Genomic DNA, 13,927 nt, shown 5'->3' with positions numbered 1-13,927 from the left:
GATTACTTCTGGGGGTTTTTTTTGTCCCTTTTCTCCACCATATCTGTCAATTCCTGCCACATAGCAACCGCACGCATCGGGAAAACTGCCGGAAGATCACTTTATTACACTCTGTACCAAAGTGCAAGTTCTCGGTGAGATAGGAGTATGAGACAAGCTAGGGGGAGGGGAGGCCTGTTTTGCCCATAAACAGAAAACAATACTGCAGTGTGGTGAAGACAGCAGTGAAATTACAGCGTACTGGACAAAAGCGCTGACTTCCGAAACCTAGCTCAAAGCTGCAGGGGCATGAAAGCATATACTCCACTTTCTATCTGTGGCCCAGCTTTTATCATTTATTATGTTTATAATATTTTGAAACCAACAGAGTTTCACTTACAACGGAACCATTTCTATCCAGCAGATGACTGATATCTATTTGGTCTTGGTTGCTGGGGAGCAATATCAGTGGGCGACAGGCTGCATCTGTTTTTCAGAGACGGAAGTCGTTTTGTCCTTGAAAAGCTTGTGCGACGTGAGCTTTCCACGCGTTTTCTTTAACACGATTGAGATGACGTGTCCAGTCATAGAGAACTCAGAAAAGTAGCCCGACTCCAGTAAAAGAAAAACATGTGTAAAACAAAAAATCGATGACTGCAAAAACACCTTTCAAACAGTATGAAAATTGTAATGTGATGTATTATTCAAGGACTGTCATGGGGCTTCACAATCAATTCCGAAAATGTCCCGTCTTACAGTACATACAGTATAGATGCCATTAGTGACTCCATCTTCAAGATTAAAGATTACTTGATTTGCTATTGGTAATGAACCACTTTCAACCTTGCACAGTAAGCTGAATAGGTTGAACCATTTGTGAAGAGTACTTTGGAAGAGGTCGTTATATGTACATTTGGCATGTATTTGTCAGAATCTGTTACAACTCATGTATACCAAGAAATAATGTATACCTTCTCAAATCTATATTTTATCTGAGATATTTCCTTCATTCTGAGATATTCCCTGTCCTTTCCTTACCAGACACAGACGTTTTCTTTTTGAGGCTAACCAATATTAAACTTACTTCCTAGTGAAACTTTCAAGTTTCCAGAAATGGTGGTAAGTCTATTCCAAAATGTCACTTTTGCACCCATTATTACGTAGTTAGCACATATTACATCTGGGTAACTTTATTCATCAATGTGACCTTAAATTTCATTTTTATACTTTTATAAAAATTATACATTTTTATATAAGGACACAGACTTGTACATATCCTTCATTAGTCAGCCATTGAAATGAATAAACCTTTATTACACCTAAGGGAATTTCTTTCCCATCAAGAGCTCAAAAACATATAACACATGTGACAATAATACAATACGTCTACAGCACCATTCCATAATACAAAGTAACATTCAACAACACTGCACAATCAGAGACTTTCCAGTACCATAAGATTTAAAAAAAAACAACAGATGATTAGCTTGTAAAGAGTCTAAAAACAACAATAATAAGATCCCTTCCAGAAAAAAAATTAATTGTTCAACAGTTTAGTATACCTAAATACTTTTAGGTATAAAGGAAGTAAATATTCTCTTAGTCTTTGTACAGAGATCTGGTACCTACTTCCAGAGGGTAGGAGAACATATTCTAAAAAGAGTGAATGAAAGGGTTTATCTAAGATTTTATTTGCAAGATTAACAATAATAGCCAATGTTTAAACTTTCTAATTGAAATTGAATTAAATCAAAGATTGGACATGATCATTATGTTATTTGGTATGCAACATCATCACTCTCAGTCTCATACACAGCCTCTAAATTAGTTTGTGTCTCAAATGAAGGAAAATGTGAGAAATGTAAGTGTTATTATAGATCCAAAACTAAAATCGATCCATCAAATCATGATTTGAAATCATGATCCACCTTTTACAGCCCCTGGCTAGTTACTGTCACCTTTGCTAAATTAAGGTCCATTTTGGATTACTCCTCAGCAACCTTAGTTCAAGCTTTATTTTTTTTCTGCCTGGAGGTATTCAATCTAAAATTGCAACAGAATTTTTCTGCTCGATTGCTCACTTAATTTAATACTATAAAGCATATTGTCCCTGTTATTGTAAAGGGCCTTGAGGTCAATTTTAACTGAGTCTTTAAAAACTGTAAGTTTACATTTTATTGTGATATAATAATATTAAATAACAATATCTAATAATATAATAGTAAGCAGTGCAGTATAGCCAAATCCTCCAGAATTCACTAACTCCATTTTAAACTTAACCTTTCAAAATCTGACCTCCTTTTTTTTCCCCCTCTGACTGCCTTTTTATCTCTGTATTTCTCTTCAGGATGACGGCTGTATTTCTCCTCAATTAGCTACCATCTCCCCCTCCTCATCTGCTAAGAAGCTCTGTGTCACAGTTGACCCCTCCCTCTGCTAGTCCCAACACTTTTCTCCTTTGGCACACTTCTGCTGTTCTTAGGCAACATTCACAAAATCCGCCTCTTCCATATCTATTGTTCTACACAGCCTCTTGTCCAGGCCCTAGGCTTAAACTATCAGCCTCCCTACCAGAGCTATTCACCCATTCCAGCTGTCTCAAGTCAGACTCTCCAGCTCTCAAGATGGCAATGTGATGTGCTTATCGCAGTTATTTACTGTAAACATAGAATGCACACTATTAGCCTCTTCTAACAGTTTTTTTCCAACTCTTATCATTTCTAGCACAGCACTTCCTGTTTGTGCTAGCCTTATTATTAATAATTAGCCATTTTATTAATTTATCTAGTTGTACTTCCATCATCAGTCCTTGTATGTATCAAAATATAACTTCATTAATGTTTTATTAAGATTAGGGCTTTCCACCACTTGCCTATAGGACCTAGTCAGAATATCATGGTTATACAATGTAGTTCCTGGCTTGGAATGATCTCAGTAAGTTTCTTTTTTCTATCAATTATCTCAGTTATTGCTGAAAACGTAGCAACACAGAACAGAATGTATTGCTTCCAACCAAGACAGGTTCACTTCCACAGAGGTGATAACTGTGGTATATTATGTGTGGAGCTTATGGATCAGGAACTGTGTTTGCTAAGCTCTCACCTTGCCCTTTGATCACCACTCCCTCAATTTGTTAACTAGATTAGCAAATATATCTATGCATGCAATAGAAGCCTTCTGTGCTTAGCTTCAGTTTGTCTGGGGGTCACTCTTGATAAGAGGAAATGAAAAAGCTTGACTTAGAATTGAAGTTTCCTTATTAATTGTCTCTATATTAAAACAACTGTTCTTCTTGTCATACCTAATTGCATATAGTTTTAATAGCCCCCATGTTTTCATTGTTACCATCCTTTACAATCTCAAAAATTATTTAGGAACTGGGAAAAACACATTATCAAACACTGATGTTTCTGGCTGTATACTGATGAGAATAATCTTAATGTAGGAATTTCAGCAGTTATATCAAAATGGTATCAAGACTTCCTCTTTCTGCAAAAAAGGCATTAATACTGGAACTAAAGGGCTATAAACTCATTTAAAGGAATGCCCTATAAATCACTTACTATTGCACTGAAGACAATTTATTCTGCACCTAATTATCTTTAAAGTAGATCAGTTATTGGAACTCTGTGCATATTATTGACTTTCCTCATTACTGTTTTCTTAAAAAACAACAAAGCAGTTTGCACAGTAACACTGAACTACTAGACTGCTAGTGCATTCATTCAAAATCATTTATTAAGATCTATACATGTGGGCCTATGTTCAATAACTGTCAGTTCAGCTGACAATCACACCTTGTCTACGAATCTTAAAAAAAAAATATTGCACATTTTTGGTTGCACTGACTTTAAACCGTGTAAATACAAGCGTCAGACTATACTAATGTAGTACTGCAGCAACATGTTCTAATGACCAAATCATTCAGGATGAACACATCTAACACGCTTATTCACATTTTTACAAAATGCATCTTATGCCATTTAGAATTGATTGTATAAGTTTCTCTTGGTAACTGATTTACCCAAGAATCTCATCAAGCCCGTTTCTGAAGTATCATAAAGTATCCCCTATAATATTGTATCATGGTACTTTGTTCTGAGCATGCACAGTTCAAGTTGTCAAAATAGATTTTGTTCATTTTACTTGGCAGGTTCTTAATGTCCTCTTGTCCCCGGTTTTTCTCATTTATGTGATTAATTTTAAGTGATCATTGAGTTTGTTTCACCTCATCTCTTGATTTCAGTTGTGAATTCTGATATAAACTGTATATTTGAAGCATCAGAAATCAAGAAATACCTTTTATTTCTTCGATAGTCTAGAAGAACAATGAAACAATAAACTTCTGAAAAATTGTGAACAGTGAGATCATGTTCAGGACGAAGTCTTTGTGCTTTATTTTCAGTGACATATTCAGCTCCATAGACCCCTTTTCCCATTATCACAAATAATAACATTATTAAGCAGCATAACATAAAGATTTTGATACAAATTATTTAAACCATATACACATCTCAAAATTGAATATCAAATCATCTACATTTACATAATATCTCTTTGGTTATAAGCTGTTTAGGTATGGCATTGGAAAGCAAAGCAGGTCAAAGAGGCTCACATTTACCAGTCATATAGACAGGCATATATATTTTTCTTTTTTCTATATATATTTTTTTTACAAAAGCACAGCAAGCTATAGAAGAATATTCTTTTAAAAAAAAGTTCTTCATGCCGAAGCTGTATCCTGGGATCAGTGTGATTTCAGGCATGAATTTGTGTTGTTGGTCATTTGTTGGTTGTGTGTCGCTCATTTTTGCAGTCGTTAGGACAGGTATTCCTCTTTAACAGTCATTGGTATGGATGGGGAGACCAGGCCACTGCTGCTGCTCACCATGGCAACATTGCCTGTTGACCCCACGCCAGGAGGAGTGGGGGTGGTAGTAGATGCCTGCTGAGATTGTTGCATTTTCTTCTTATTCATCTTCCTCTCCTTGGCACGTCGGTTTTGAAACCAGATTTTTACCTGTACAAAAATGAAAGAAACGTTAACACTGCTTCAGAAACTCAAAAAACACATCTGCTTTTCAAGGCCATCATATGTACCCTGGTACATATGATGGAAAACTGTTTTAATGGGCTTGAAACCCATTAAAACAGTTTTCACAGTAACACTGAACTACTAGTCTGCTATAAACCTCTCTTCTTAGTTCATTGCAAAATCCTTATTCCTTATTTATTCAAAATCCTTTATTAAGATGTATACACATCTTGTTTTGGTTTCTTCTCTCATCCTTCTGCCTACCATAGATCAAGAACTGTCTTACCATGGTAGGAAGACTAGTTTAATCTAATCGTGATCCTTTCAAACTCCAGGTACGCAGCATCTGTATCTTTAGAATGAACACATAGGGAAAGATGCATGGAGATCTTGTGTATATATAAAGTAAAAAATATATTTTTTCACAAAACATACCTTAAGATCATTACACTTGTACTGAGAAGCTGCATGCATTGAAAAAATAATCCTTTTAAATAAGAGAATATGCATTTTTGTATAATATCAAAGCAAGAAAGATACATATTCTACATTTTATTCTGTCTGCGTTCTAACAAGAGGAGATGGGACAAGTTTGAGAACATCTTTATCAAAATGCATCGCATGCGGACAAGAATGCTTCCTCTGTCCTATATCTTGTTGTCCACACCTTAATCTGCAGTTCAGCATTCATTATGATGATATACCTCAGTAGGAGGCTGTGAACACTATTGAGATTAGAGGTTTACTTGGAAACAATCATGAAAATATTTAACTAACAGTTTAGATAGGATATATACACCCCTTTACCCCTCTAAGACACCTAAGGCTGTCTGATATCAACATCCTTAAATAGAAAAAAACAAAAGTGAAGATGTGGGATAATATTTTTTCTAAAAAGCAGGCCATCGCATGCTGTAACTAACCTGTCGTTCTGAAAGACCAAGTGCTGCTGCAAGCTCTGCTTTCCTTCTGATGGTGATGTACCGGCTATAGTGGAATTCTTTCTCCAGCTCCAGTCTCTGGTGATCTGTGTACACCACCCGGTATTTGTCTTTTGTTCTGGTTTTTCCTCCTGTGAACAATTTCTGAGCGTTACAACTCACATTCGTAAACTTTCAGGATTTTTGTTCTATGGACCTCCTGGAAGCCCATGATTCTCACCTGATGAATGTATAGACATCAAAAATAACATGTGAATGATTAAAAAAAGAATTAAACACATCGCAGACATGAATATAAATATGTTTTAACATATGTTGAAGCAAAAGAATATCCATTTTACAGATATTATTGTTACATATTTTCAGAGAAATCATTATGACATTCACGTTATAACATTGTTTAATGTTTCAAGTTAAAAAGGAAGCAAAATGGATATTTTAATAAAACTGGTAACTTCATGTTAAACTAGTTATCAGTTTTATTCTTATTGGTTACAAAGGTAATACATTTGGCCTAACGTTGACTGAGAAGAGAAAAAAAATCTCTCTCGGTTAGCCTTTTTAAAGAGCTCATTGACATGCTATGAATGACCTTGAACAACGACTTGTATAAAAAATTATTTTAAATTCTGCATAATTTGGTATAATGAAAACGTTTTCAGGTAATGTCTCAAATAAAAATGACATATCAAAAATAGTCACTAAATACACTGTTTTAACATCATGAAATGTTATGTGTGAAGTCCTGTGCTTAACTTACATCTACTCACTCTAGGTCAGCTTTTTCTGTAGCCCAAACAGAAACTGGCTATCAAGTTAAATATTAAAATATATACAAAACCAGAAACATTTCTGAAAGGTGAGCAGAGCAAATTGTTTTAGGAGGATATCCAGACCATTAGGTTTATGCAACCACTGGCGCCAGGTAAACTGTGATTAATTCTATTAATCATGTGTTTCATAATTAATGCAGTAAATTGCTATTTTGATGGTAGTTCTTATCAAAACTTGGTGTTTATACAAGAAACATTGCTCACACATCTACTGGCTAGGATAATTAAGTCAGAGGGGTATTGATCCAGCATGCTCTTGATGAAGCATTAAGATATTGTATTGATTAAAGCAAATCCAGCGTATAGTGAGATAAGAGCAATGGCCACCTGAAGAAGGTGCTGTATGAAACACACAGGGGCACTCCTGTCATGTCTATACCACCTTTCCATACAATCATAATGAAAGTGGGAAGATGGAGCTTTTGAGCAACTTTTGTTGGCAGCTTGGAGGGAGAATTGAGTTTCAGAAAATTGCCTTTTTTTCATAACTGAATTTTAAAAAATCAAATATGGTTTTCCTAAACAAAATGGTTCTCTGTAAACGTATCTTCTATAAACTAAATATAAGCCCTATAAGTGTATGTGCAATTATATTTATTAAAGAAGTTTAGAAATAACCCTTGTTTGTTTTTATTTTCAATCACATAATTCTTTGATAAAGATATAGATTCTATGAAAGCATTAGGGAAGCTTTCAAACATAGTCATTCAATCATGCCATCAGTTTTTCCTACGTTAAAGTCTCCTTTACGAAAAGAAATGTTTAGGTACGTTAGTGGGTATAACAATATTATGTTTTGAAATGCACACATGATTACATGTATACCTTGAATGCCTTCAGTATCGTTTTAACTAAGGAACTGCATATGTTCCATTTTTAAAGCAATACCACACTACTATAAATTTAAGGTATTCAAATATGCTTTTAAAATTGAACAGTTTTAATTGTCATACAATAGTTGCATAACCACAAACTCAAACGGATCATTTTGTGGTTGCAGGTAATGGGAAGTTCATATGAAAGAATGGGTTGAAGTCAACAGAACAAAGTGGTGTCCCTCTTATAGAAGTTAATCTGTAACATAGACCGTAAAATCTCCTGTCTGGACAACAAGATAACTGCTCACACTTGGTCTGGTAATTCGGGTTAAACCCCCAGCTCTACTTTGAGCAACCTGTTCATAAGGCAGTTAAGATATAGATATATCTAAATATATTTATAGCCCACAGCATTTATATTGCACTATTATCAAACATTGTTTTCCATTTTAGGGAATGAAAACAAAGGTTTACTAGTGCCTACAGATTCTTCCCAACAACACATGTGCATATAACACAATTATACATTTATGGTAAAATAAAGTGTATTATAATTAAAATATATAGTACTTCAGATATAATTTATAATATAATAGATTTCTATTTGGACAATGGAAGAAAGGTAAAAGTTTGTTGGTCCACAGGGGAAAGGATTGAGATGAACAGTTTTTATTGATTTTGTTAACTGCTATAAATGTCTTTGGAAGATCTTAAAATGTTCTGTAGGCAACCACTTTGTATTGAAAAATGTAATACAGTAGAATGTTGTTCATCACAAAACATTATAAAATTAGGGGTTGGCTTGTATGTTTTGTGCCCCACTGCCCTGAAGATATTTGTGTTTCATGCATCTATTTAGAATTTATCTCAGAGGTTCTTTGCTGTTGTTGTCACCCAAATACAGTAGCTATTGCACCAAGTTTATTTGCATTATTTTAAGGTCATAAAGGGGTGTTATATACTATGCCATGGACATATTAAATAGCTTAAACAATTTAATGGCAGCATAAAACTGATAACTCAATTATTTCGGTGATGCTTCAATTTTGCAATATTTACATGGTTTTATTGTATAATTTGGTCTCAAGTGTGTCGTTATCTTCAGTGCCATTAATCTGTCCATAAACAAAGCAATTAAATTAGCTATTTTGCATTCTTTGAAAATAAATAATGTTTACTCTTACCATCAAATAGTCAAAACCCCTATCTGTGGCCTATATAGCTGCTCATAACCTATAATATAAGCTCTATAATATTGTACATTTTTGTATATCAAGACTTCTAGATTATCTATGGCCAGCATAATTTAATTAGTCATGGTGGAATTGCTTGTTGTACAGACACACAACACAAATACCATTTTTATATATTGTTATTGTACATCTTGTATATTATATACCATAATTAAAATGTACTAATTCCTAAATTGCAATAAATGTATAACAACTATTATTGATCTTTTCTTCAAACTAATTAATAAGATTCAACCTAGATTCTTCTTCATAAAATAGATTTATTTTTATTATATATTGGGAAAATATATATATAAATCATCAAAGTAATGGAGTTACAGGCCTTTGAAATACAAATTGATTAATGTTGTCTATGTTGTACTGTATGTTTGGGCACTTGTCTTCCTAGAAAGTAGTTTTCTCATCTTCATTAGGTTATTTCAGGAAAGCCAGGGTTTCAGTACTGGAAGGTTGTTACTATTTGTTGTGTTTAGCATATTGTTGTTGGTAATATTCGGCCCTTACTAAAAACACAGCACCATAATAATAGTGATAATAATAAACTTAAGAGTCTTAAAATTCCGAAGGTTAAGAGAAGGATACCGTAGAGAAAAGCTGCTGCAGGAATCGGGAATCCTTCATGTTTGCAAAGTTTTCGAGATTTGTCTATCGGTGCTGTGAGGGAAAGGACATCAAAGTCTTCGATCTCATAGTGTTCTCCTCCTCGTGACATAGGAAGAACAAAGGATTACAACAATGGAAACAATTACCCCTGCTCGCTTGCACTTACAAGCACCCGGAGTCCCCAGTGGACAACATAAAGGGTTCTGAATTTGCATTTCAACTGTTTAGACTTGTATATTTTCCCCTGGGAAGGCACTTCCACTTTTTTTTTCTTGAAAGGAACACTTCTTTCACATTTATGCAAACTTTGAAATGCCATAAAATAATGTTCTTTTAGGTTTACAGAACTAGACGATGTCTTATTTTGAAGTGGGACTGTTATTTTTTTAACTAAAGCAACACAGTGACGTCTTCATACGATCTTCTATTAGTATTCATTATAATATTCTGATGAAGGTACACGTTTACCAGTTTGTAATTTTACCTTTCCACCTTGTAAATCCATTATATATAGTGCTCATAAAAAGTACGAACTGAGGTCGTTAATTTCAAGGTTTGTTTAAGACAAGAGGTGTGGAGATTCGCAGCTCTACACAGTTAGGATGATAGCAGCAAAAATAGCACATTTCCTAAGTATTATTACAAGTTCAGTGGCTGTTCCTCATCCACTCCGTTGCTGTGACAAGTGAGAACACGAACTTCAATACTGCATCTTTTTACTACTTATTCGGCTTGTGCTTCTGATTATAATAAACGAGTAGTTTCGATTTGTGTAGATTAAATTTGGTAAATCTTTAAGAACTACACAAGAGTTCTTAAATCTTAATCTAGATATTCCAGATATATAATTCAGCATTTTAAAGAAGGTCCGCAGTTTAATCAAAAGTTACCTGTCTGATCAATTGATTTCAGTACACATAAGAGGATAATACATTTTATCTCAGATTTAAACTGATAATACTAGAGCGGAGGATGGTATTTTTTAGTTACTTTAGAAACCGATTTGATTTCTGCAACATAAAAAAAGTAACAGCCGTACTGCTGACACTCGAATTTACAAACCAGCGAGTCAGATGTACCGAATATCTTCACAGTGAGAGATGCAGGTGAGTGGGTAACAGCTGTCAAGCTGTTCAGTACAACTGTGTGCTGTACATAGGCCTAAATCACAACGTTTTTCACGTAATACAAATCTATTTTAGATTCTTTCTGCATCTACGGGAAGGCTGTGTGATCAGTTGATTTATCTTAAATTAAAGATTTGATAAGTAAACAAAACGTCTGTTTACAAACTAACATCCTTACTGCATGTATAATGGATCACAGTACATCAAGTCTCTTTAACATAGCAATTTCAGTTTAAGGATTTTTATCTCAAATATAAATTACTAAATTATGGTGCATATTGCAGCCTCTATAAAAAAATATTATCAGCACAGCAGATTTTTTAATTTTGGTTTATTGGTAACGCGCTTTTAAAAATAATCAAATTACCCATAGTTGTTGGCGGGGCACTCCGTCTCATCCATTCGTAAGGGTTTCTTCTTTGTGATGATGTTGGAGACAGCTGACCGACTGAAGAATTGATGGGGGGAGGCAGGATCCCCGGGCCTGGGGGCTGCACTGGATTATAATCTGGGGGGCTAAATGTAATCTGGCCCGGGTTTGAAGTTGAAGGCCCCGTCCCGGGTGCGTAAGTGGGCCAGTCCTCCCTTGCAGGTGCATAAGCGGGGCTCCAGGTGCCCGTCGTTTGGCCGTGGTGTGGGTCATTGTTTATTCCAGATACGTGGTGATAGCCGGCAAAATCCGAATACTGCGGAGGCGGCGGTACAAAATTCTGTGGGTTCAAATTCAGGCTGGGGTGTCTAACAGAATTAGAGTACATGCTGCTGTCCTTATCCAAAAGATAGCTCACGTACATCTTTCCCAACGAGTTCTCCTGCGCATAATGTGTGTCCAACAGAGCTCCTGTCTTCCAAGTTGTCCCTAGTTTTTCTTTAACCAAACCTCTCCTTCCTGGATGACCTACCTGTATACTTTAACTTCTTGTTTGCCAGATTTGCTGCCAGTTCCAAGGCACTACCCTGACGTCAACTTTTATAGTCCCCATCTCCCTCCCTCTTTTCCTCATCAGGGACAATTTGCATTGAAACACAGGCCTGCATTTCAAAGACTGACAAGCACCAGCATCAAAGCAGATTAATGTCTGAATACAAATGTTACAAATCGTACAGGTGATGCTAGAATCAAAGTTTATGCTGATTATTTTTGTTCTTTGAACCTGTCCAAGCACAGTCCTGCATTGCTTTGAGCAACTCGTGGGAAAAGGGGATTCAATATAGATTTCACTAATTTAGGCATTTCATGAAAATGTCAAAGCAAGCATAATAAATGCGTGTGAAAATTCGTTTGCGACTATTTTCTTAGATATTTAAATACTGCTTAGAGGTTCAAATTTTATTGCAGTCGAGACTTTTATTTTGAATTTTATTTAGCTGTATTAGCAAATTACAGAAATACAATAAACCGATCTTCAGTATGTTATTAAGTCATGAAAGTCATCTTGAAATCATTCCACAACTTTAATATTTATTATTGTTATATTAGACTATGTTTATATATTTTCTGTGTAGCCTTGCATAGGAATATACTGTGTGTATATTAAAGGCATTGATTATCGGTTGTAATTTAATTCCTGCTGCTGGTATTGTTGCTCATAACAATAAAGTTGAAAGTGACGATGGTATTGAATTGATTACAACTTTAGCATGAAACATCTTACTTGAGAATTTAAAAGGCCAATGAGACTCGTTGTCTCCATTTCTGTATTGAGAAGAAGTGAAGATGGGCATTTCAAACAGATTTCATAGGAGATAGCCGACGTTTCACCTCTTCCCGCCTCCTAACACTTCTTTTTCCAACTCTGGCCTTGAGCTATTGTGTATAAAAGAAGAGGGAGGATCTATCTGAAGAAAAACAAAGAGGAAATAACTTCCAAAAATCATAAAATTTTAACTAAGACTCATTCTGCTTTTCGCGGCCGGTATTTTGAATTATGTGTACCTCCCGTTTTTTCGTTTTATCTTTCCTTCCCTATATTATCTACAGTATAAAACGACTGTGGTTCCTTTTTCTCAAAACAAAAATGAACTGGAACTCTGGATAAATGTTATTTATGAAAATTCTAAAACAGAGAAGCACACGAGCTGATTCTTAGGAACACAAAGGAACACTGCTGTATTTTTAACAGTAGAAATTATACTGCGCAATAAAAAGTTTTCGCTATCTTCTCAAATAAATTTGTCTTATTTGCAACTGAAAATGAATTAAATATTGTTGCAAAACCGTGATGATTTCAAAACTAAATCATTAAACTCTCTAAACATGTTTGCAAATATAGGTGTGCATGAAATTCGTTGTGTCTCTAATTAAAGAAGACTTGTGCAGACGTCTTTATTTGATTGTTTCTGAACTTCAGATATTATTAACAGCTCCGAGCGAATGGAAAAAATCTGGAAAAATAAAGGAGGAAAATAAGTTTTCGAAATGCTTTTTCCACAGACTTACGAAGGGAGACCTGATATTTGTTGTTGTTTTATCTCGTCATGAACAGAAAAACAAAATAATGTGCAATAATAACTAATTCTGGTCCTTCTTGCTAAATATCTGTAAAAGATCTTTTACGATTTATCAAGTTTGATTAATATTGCACTCTAAGAGATGTGGGATTCATTTCAAAATGACTGATTAAACTTTAGAGACTTGAACCCTGAATTACTGTAGGTTTATTCGAGTTTGGTTAGTTACAAGTTTTTATGGATTTTTGGACAGTACCTTTAATGAATAATAATAATAATAATAATAATAATAATAATAATAATAATAATAATAGATATTTTAATTTTAATACAATTTGTCACCTTATGGTTTCTGTGGGCTATTTTATTGTGTACACTCTTATCATTGTTATACAGTTTTTTAAAATATTCGCTAAGCAAAAGTAATCATATTAAGAAGTATGAACTACCACTGGACAATTTTATGTTTGTAATACTCAGGAAACACATGAAATAATGGGTGTCAATTTCTTTCTTTCTATATGTGATTACGTAAATATATACAACAATAAATGCTTGAGCATTCTACGGTACTGTAAGTATGCATAAACCTAATGTCTGTCAGTATTCACTACTGGAATTGACAAAATGACATTTTTAATCATGATTACAACATGGAATAGTTGTATTCTTTCTAATGATGTGATATAATCATTTTAAAATCCTAGCCTTATATAAAAATAACAGTAACACAGAACTCACTGCAATACCCCATAGAACATGTACTGATAGTCACTTTTTCAGTGAATGTATTTCCAATCATGTAATGTGTGTATCTAAGACAGGGTTTCATTTCATTATTAGTTTTATTTTCCTTTGATATTTTTAGATGGTTTAATACAAGGTTG

The 13,927-nt window shown here is 34.5% G+C and overlaps 1 protein-coding gene across 3 annotated transcripts; it reads right to left on the bottom strand.

Annotated features, from left to right (window-relative positions):
- Positions 1-4,352: 4,352 nt before the first annotated feature.
- On the bottom strand, positions 4,353-11,509 carry cdx1b (caudal type homeobox 1 b). Of its 3 annotated transcripts, none has more exons than XM_088931522.1 (4): positions 10,957-11,509; positions 9,442-9,561; positions 5,938-6,086; positions 4,353-4,999 (listed from the first exon to the last, which is right to left on the bottom strand). In XM_088931522.1, exons 1-4 carry the CDS (start codon positions 11,381-11,383, stop codon positions 4,799-4,801), a joined length of 897 nt encoding a protein of 298 aa, XP_088787648.1. In that variant the 5' UTR covers positions 11,384-11,509; the 3' UTR covers positions 4,353-4,798. The 3 variants fall into 3 exon arrangements, with proteins under 3 accessions (XP_088787648.1, XP_088787649.1, XP_088787650.1); XM_088931523.1 differs by having other exon boundaries at positions 9,442-9,558; XM_088931524.1 differs by lacking the exon at positions 9,442-9,561.
- Between the last annotated feature and the right edge of the window lie 2,418 nt (positions 11,510-13,927).

Source organism: Atractosteus spatula, chromosome 14, assembly GCF_055471065.1.
Source record: "Atractosteus spatula isolate fAtrSpa1 chromosome 14, fAtrSpa1.hap1, whole genome shotgun sequence".
Taxonomy (NCBI): Eukaryota; Metazoa; Chordata; class Actinopteri; order Semionotiformes; family Lepisosteidae; genus Atractosteus; species Atractosteus spatula.
This window is presented reverse-complemented; position numbering and strand designations above follow the sequence as displayed.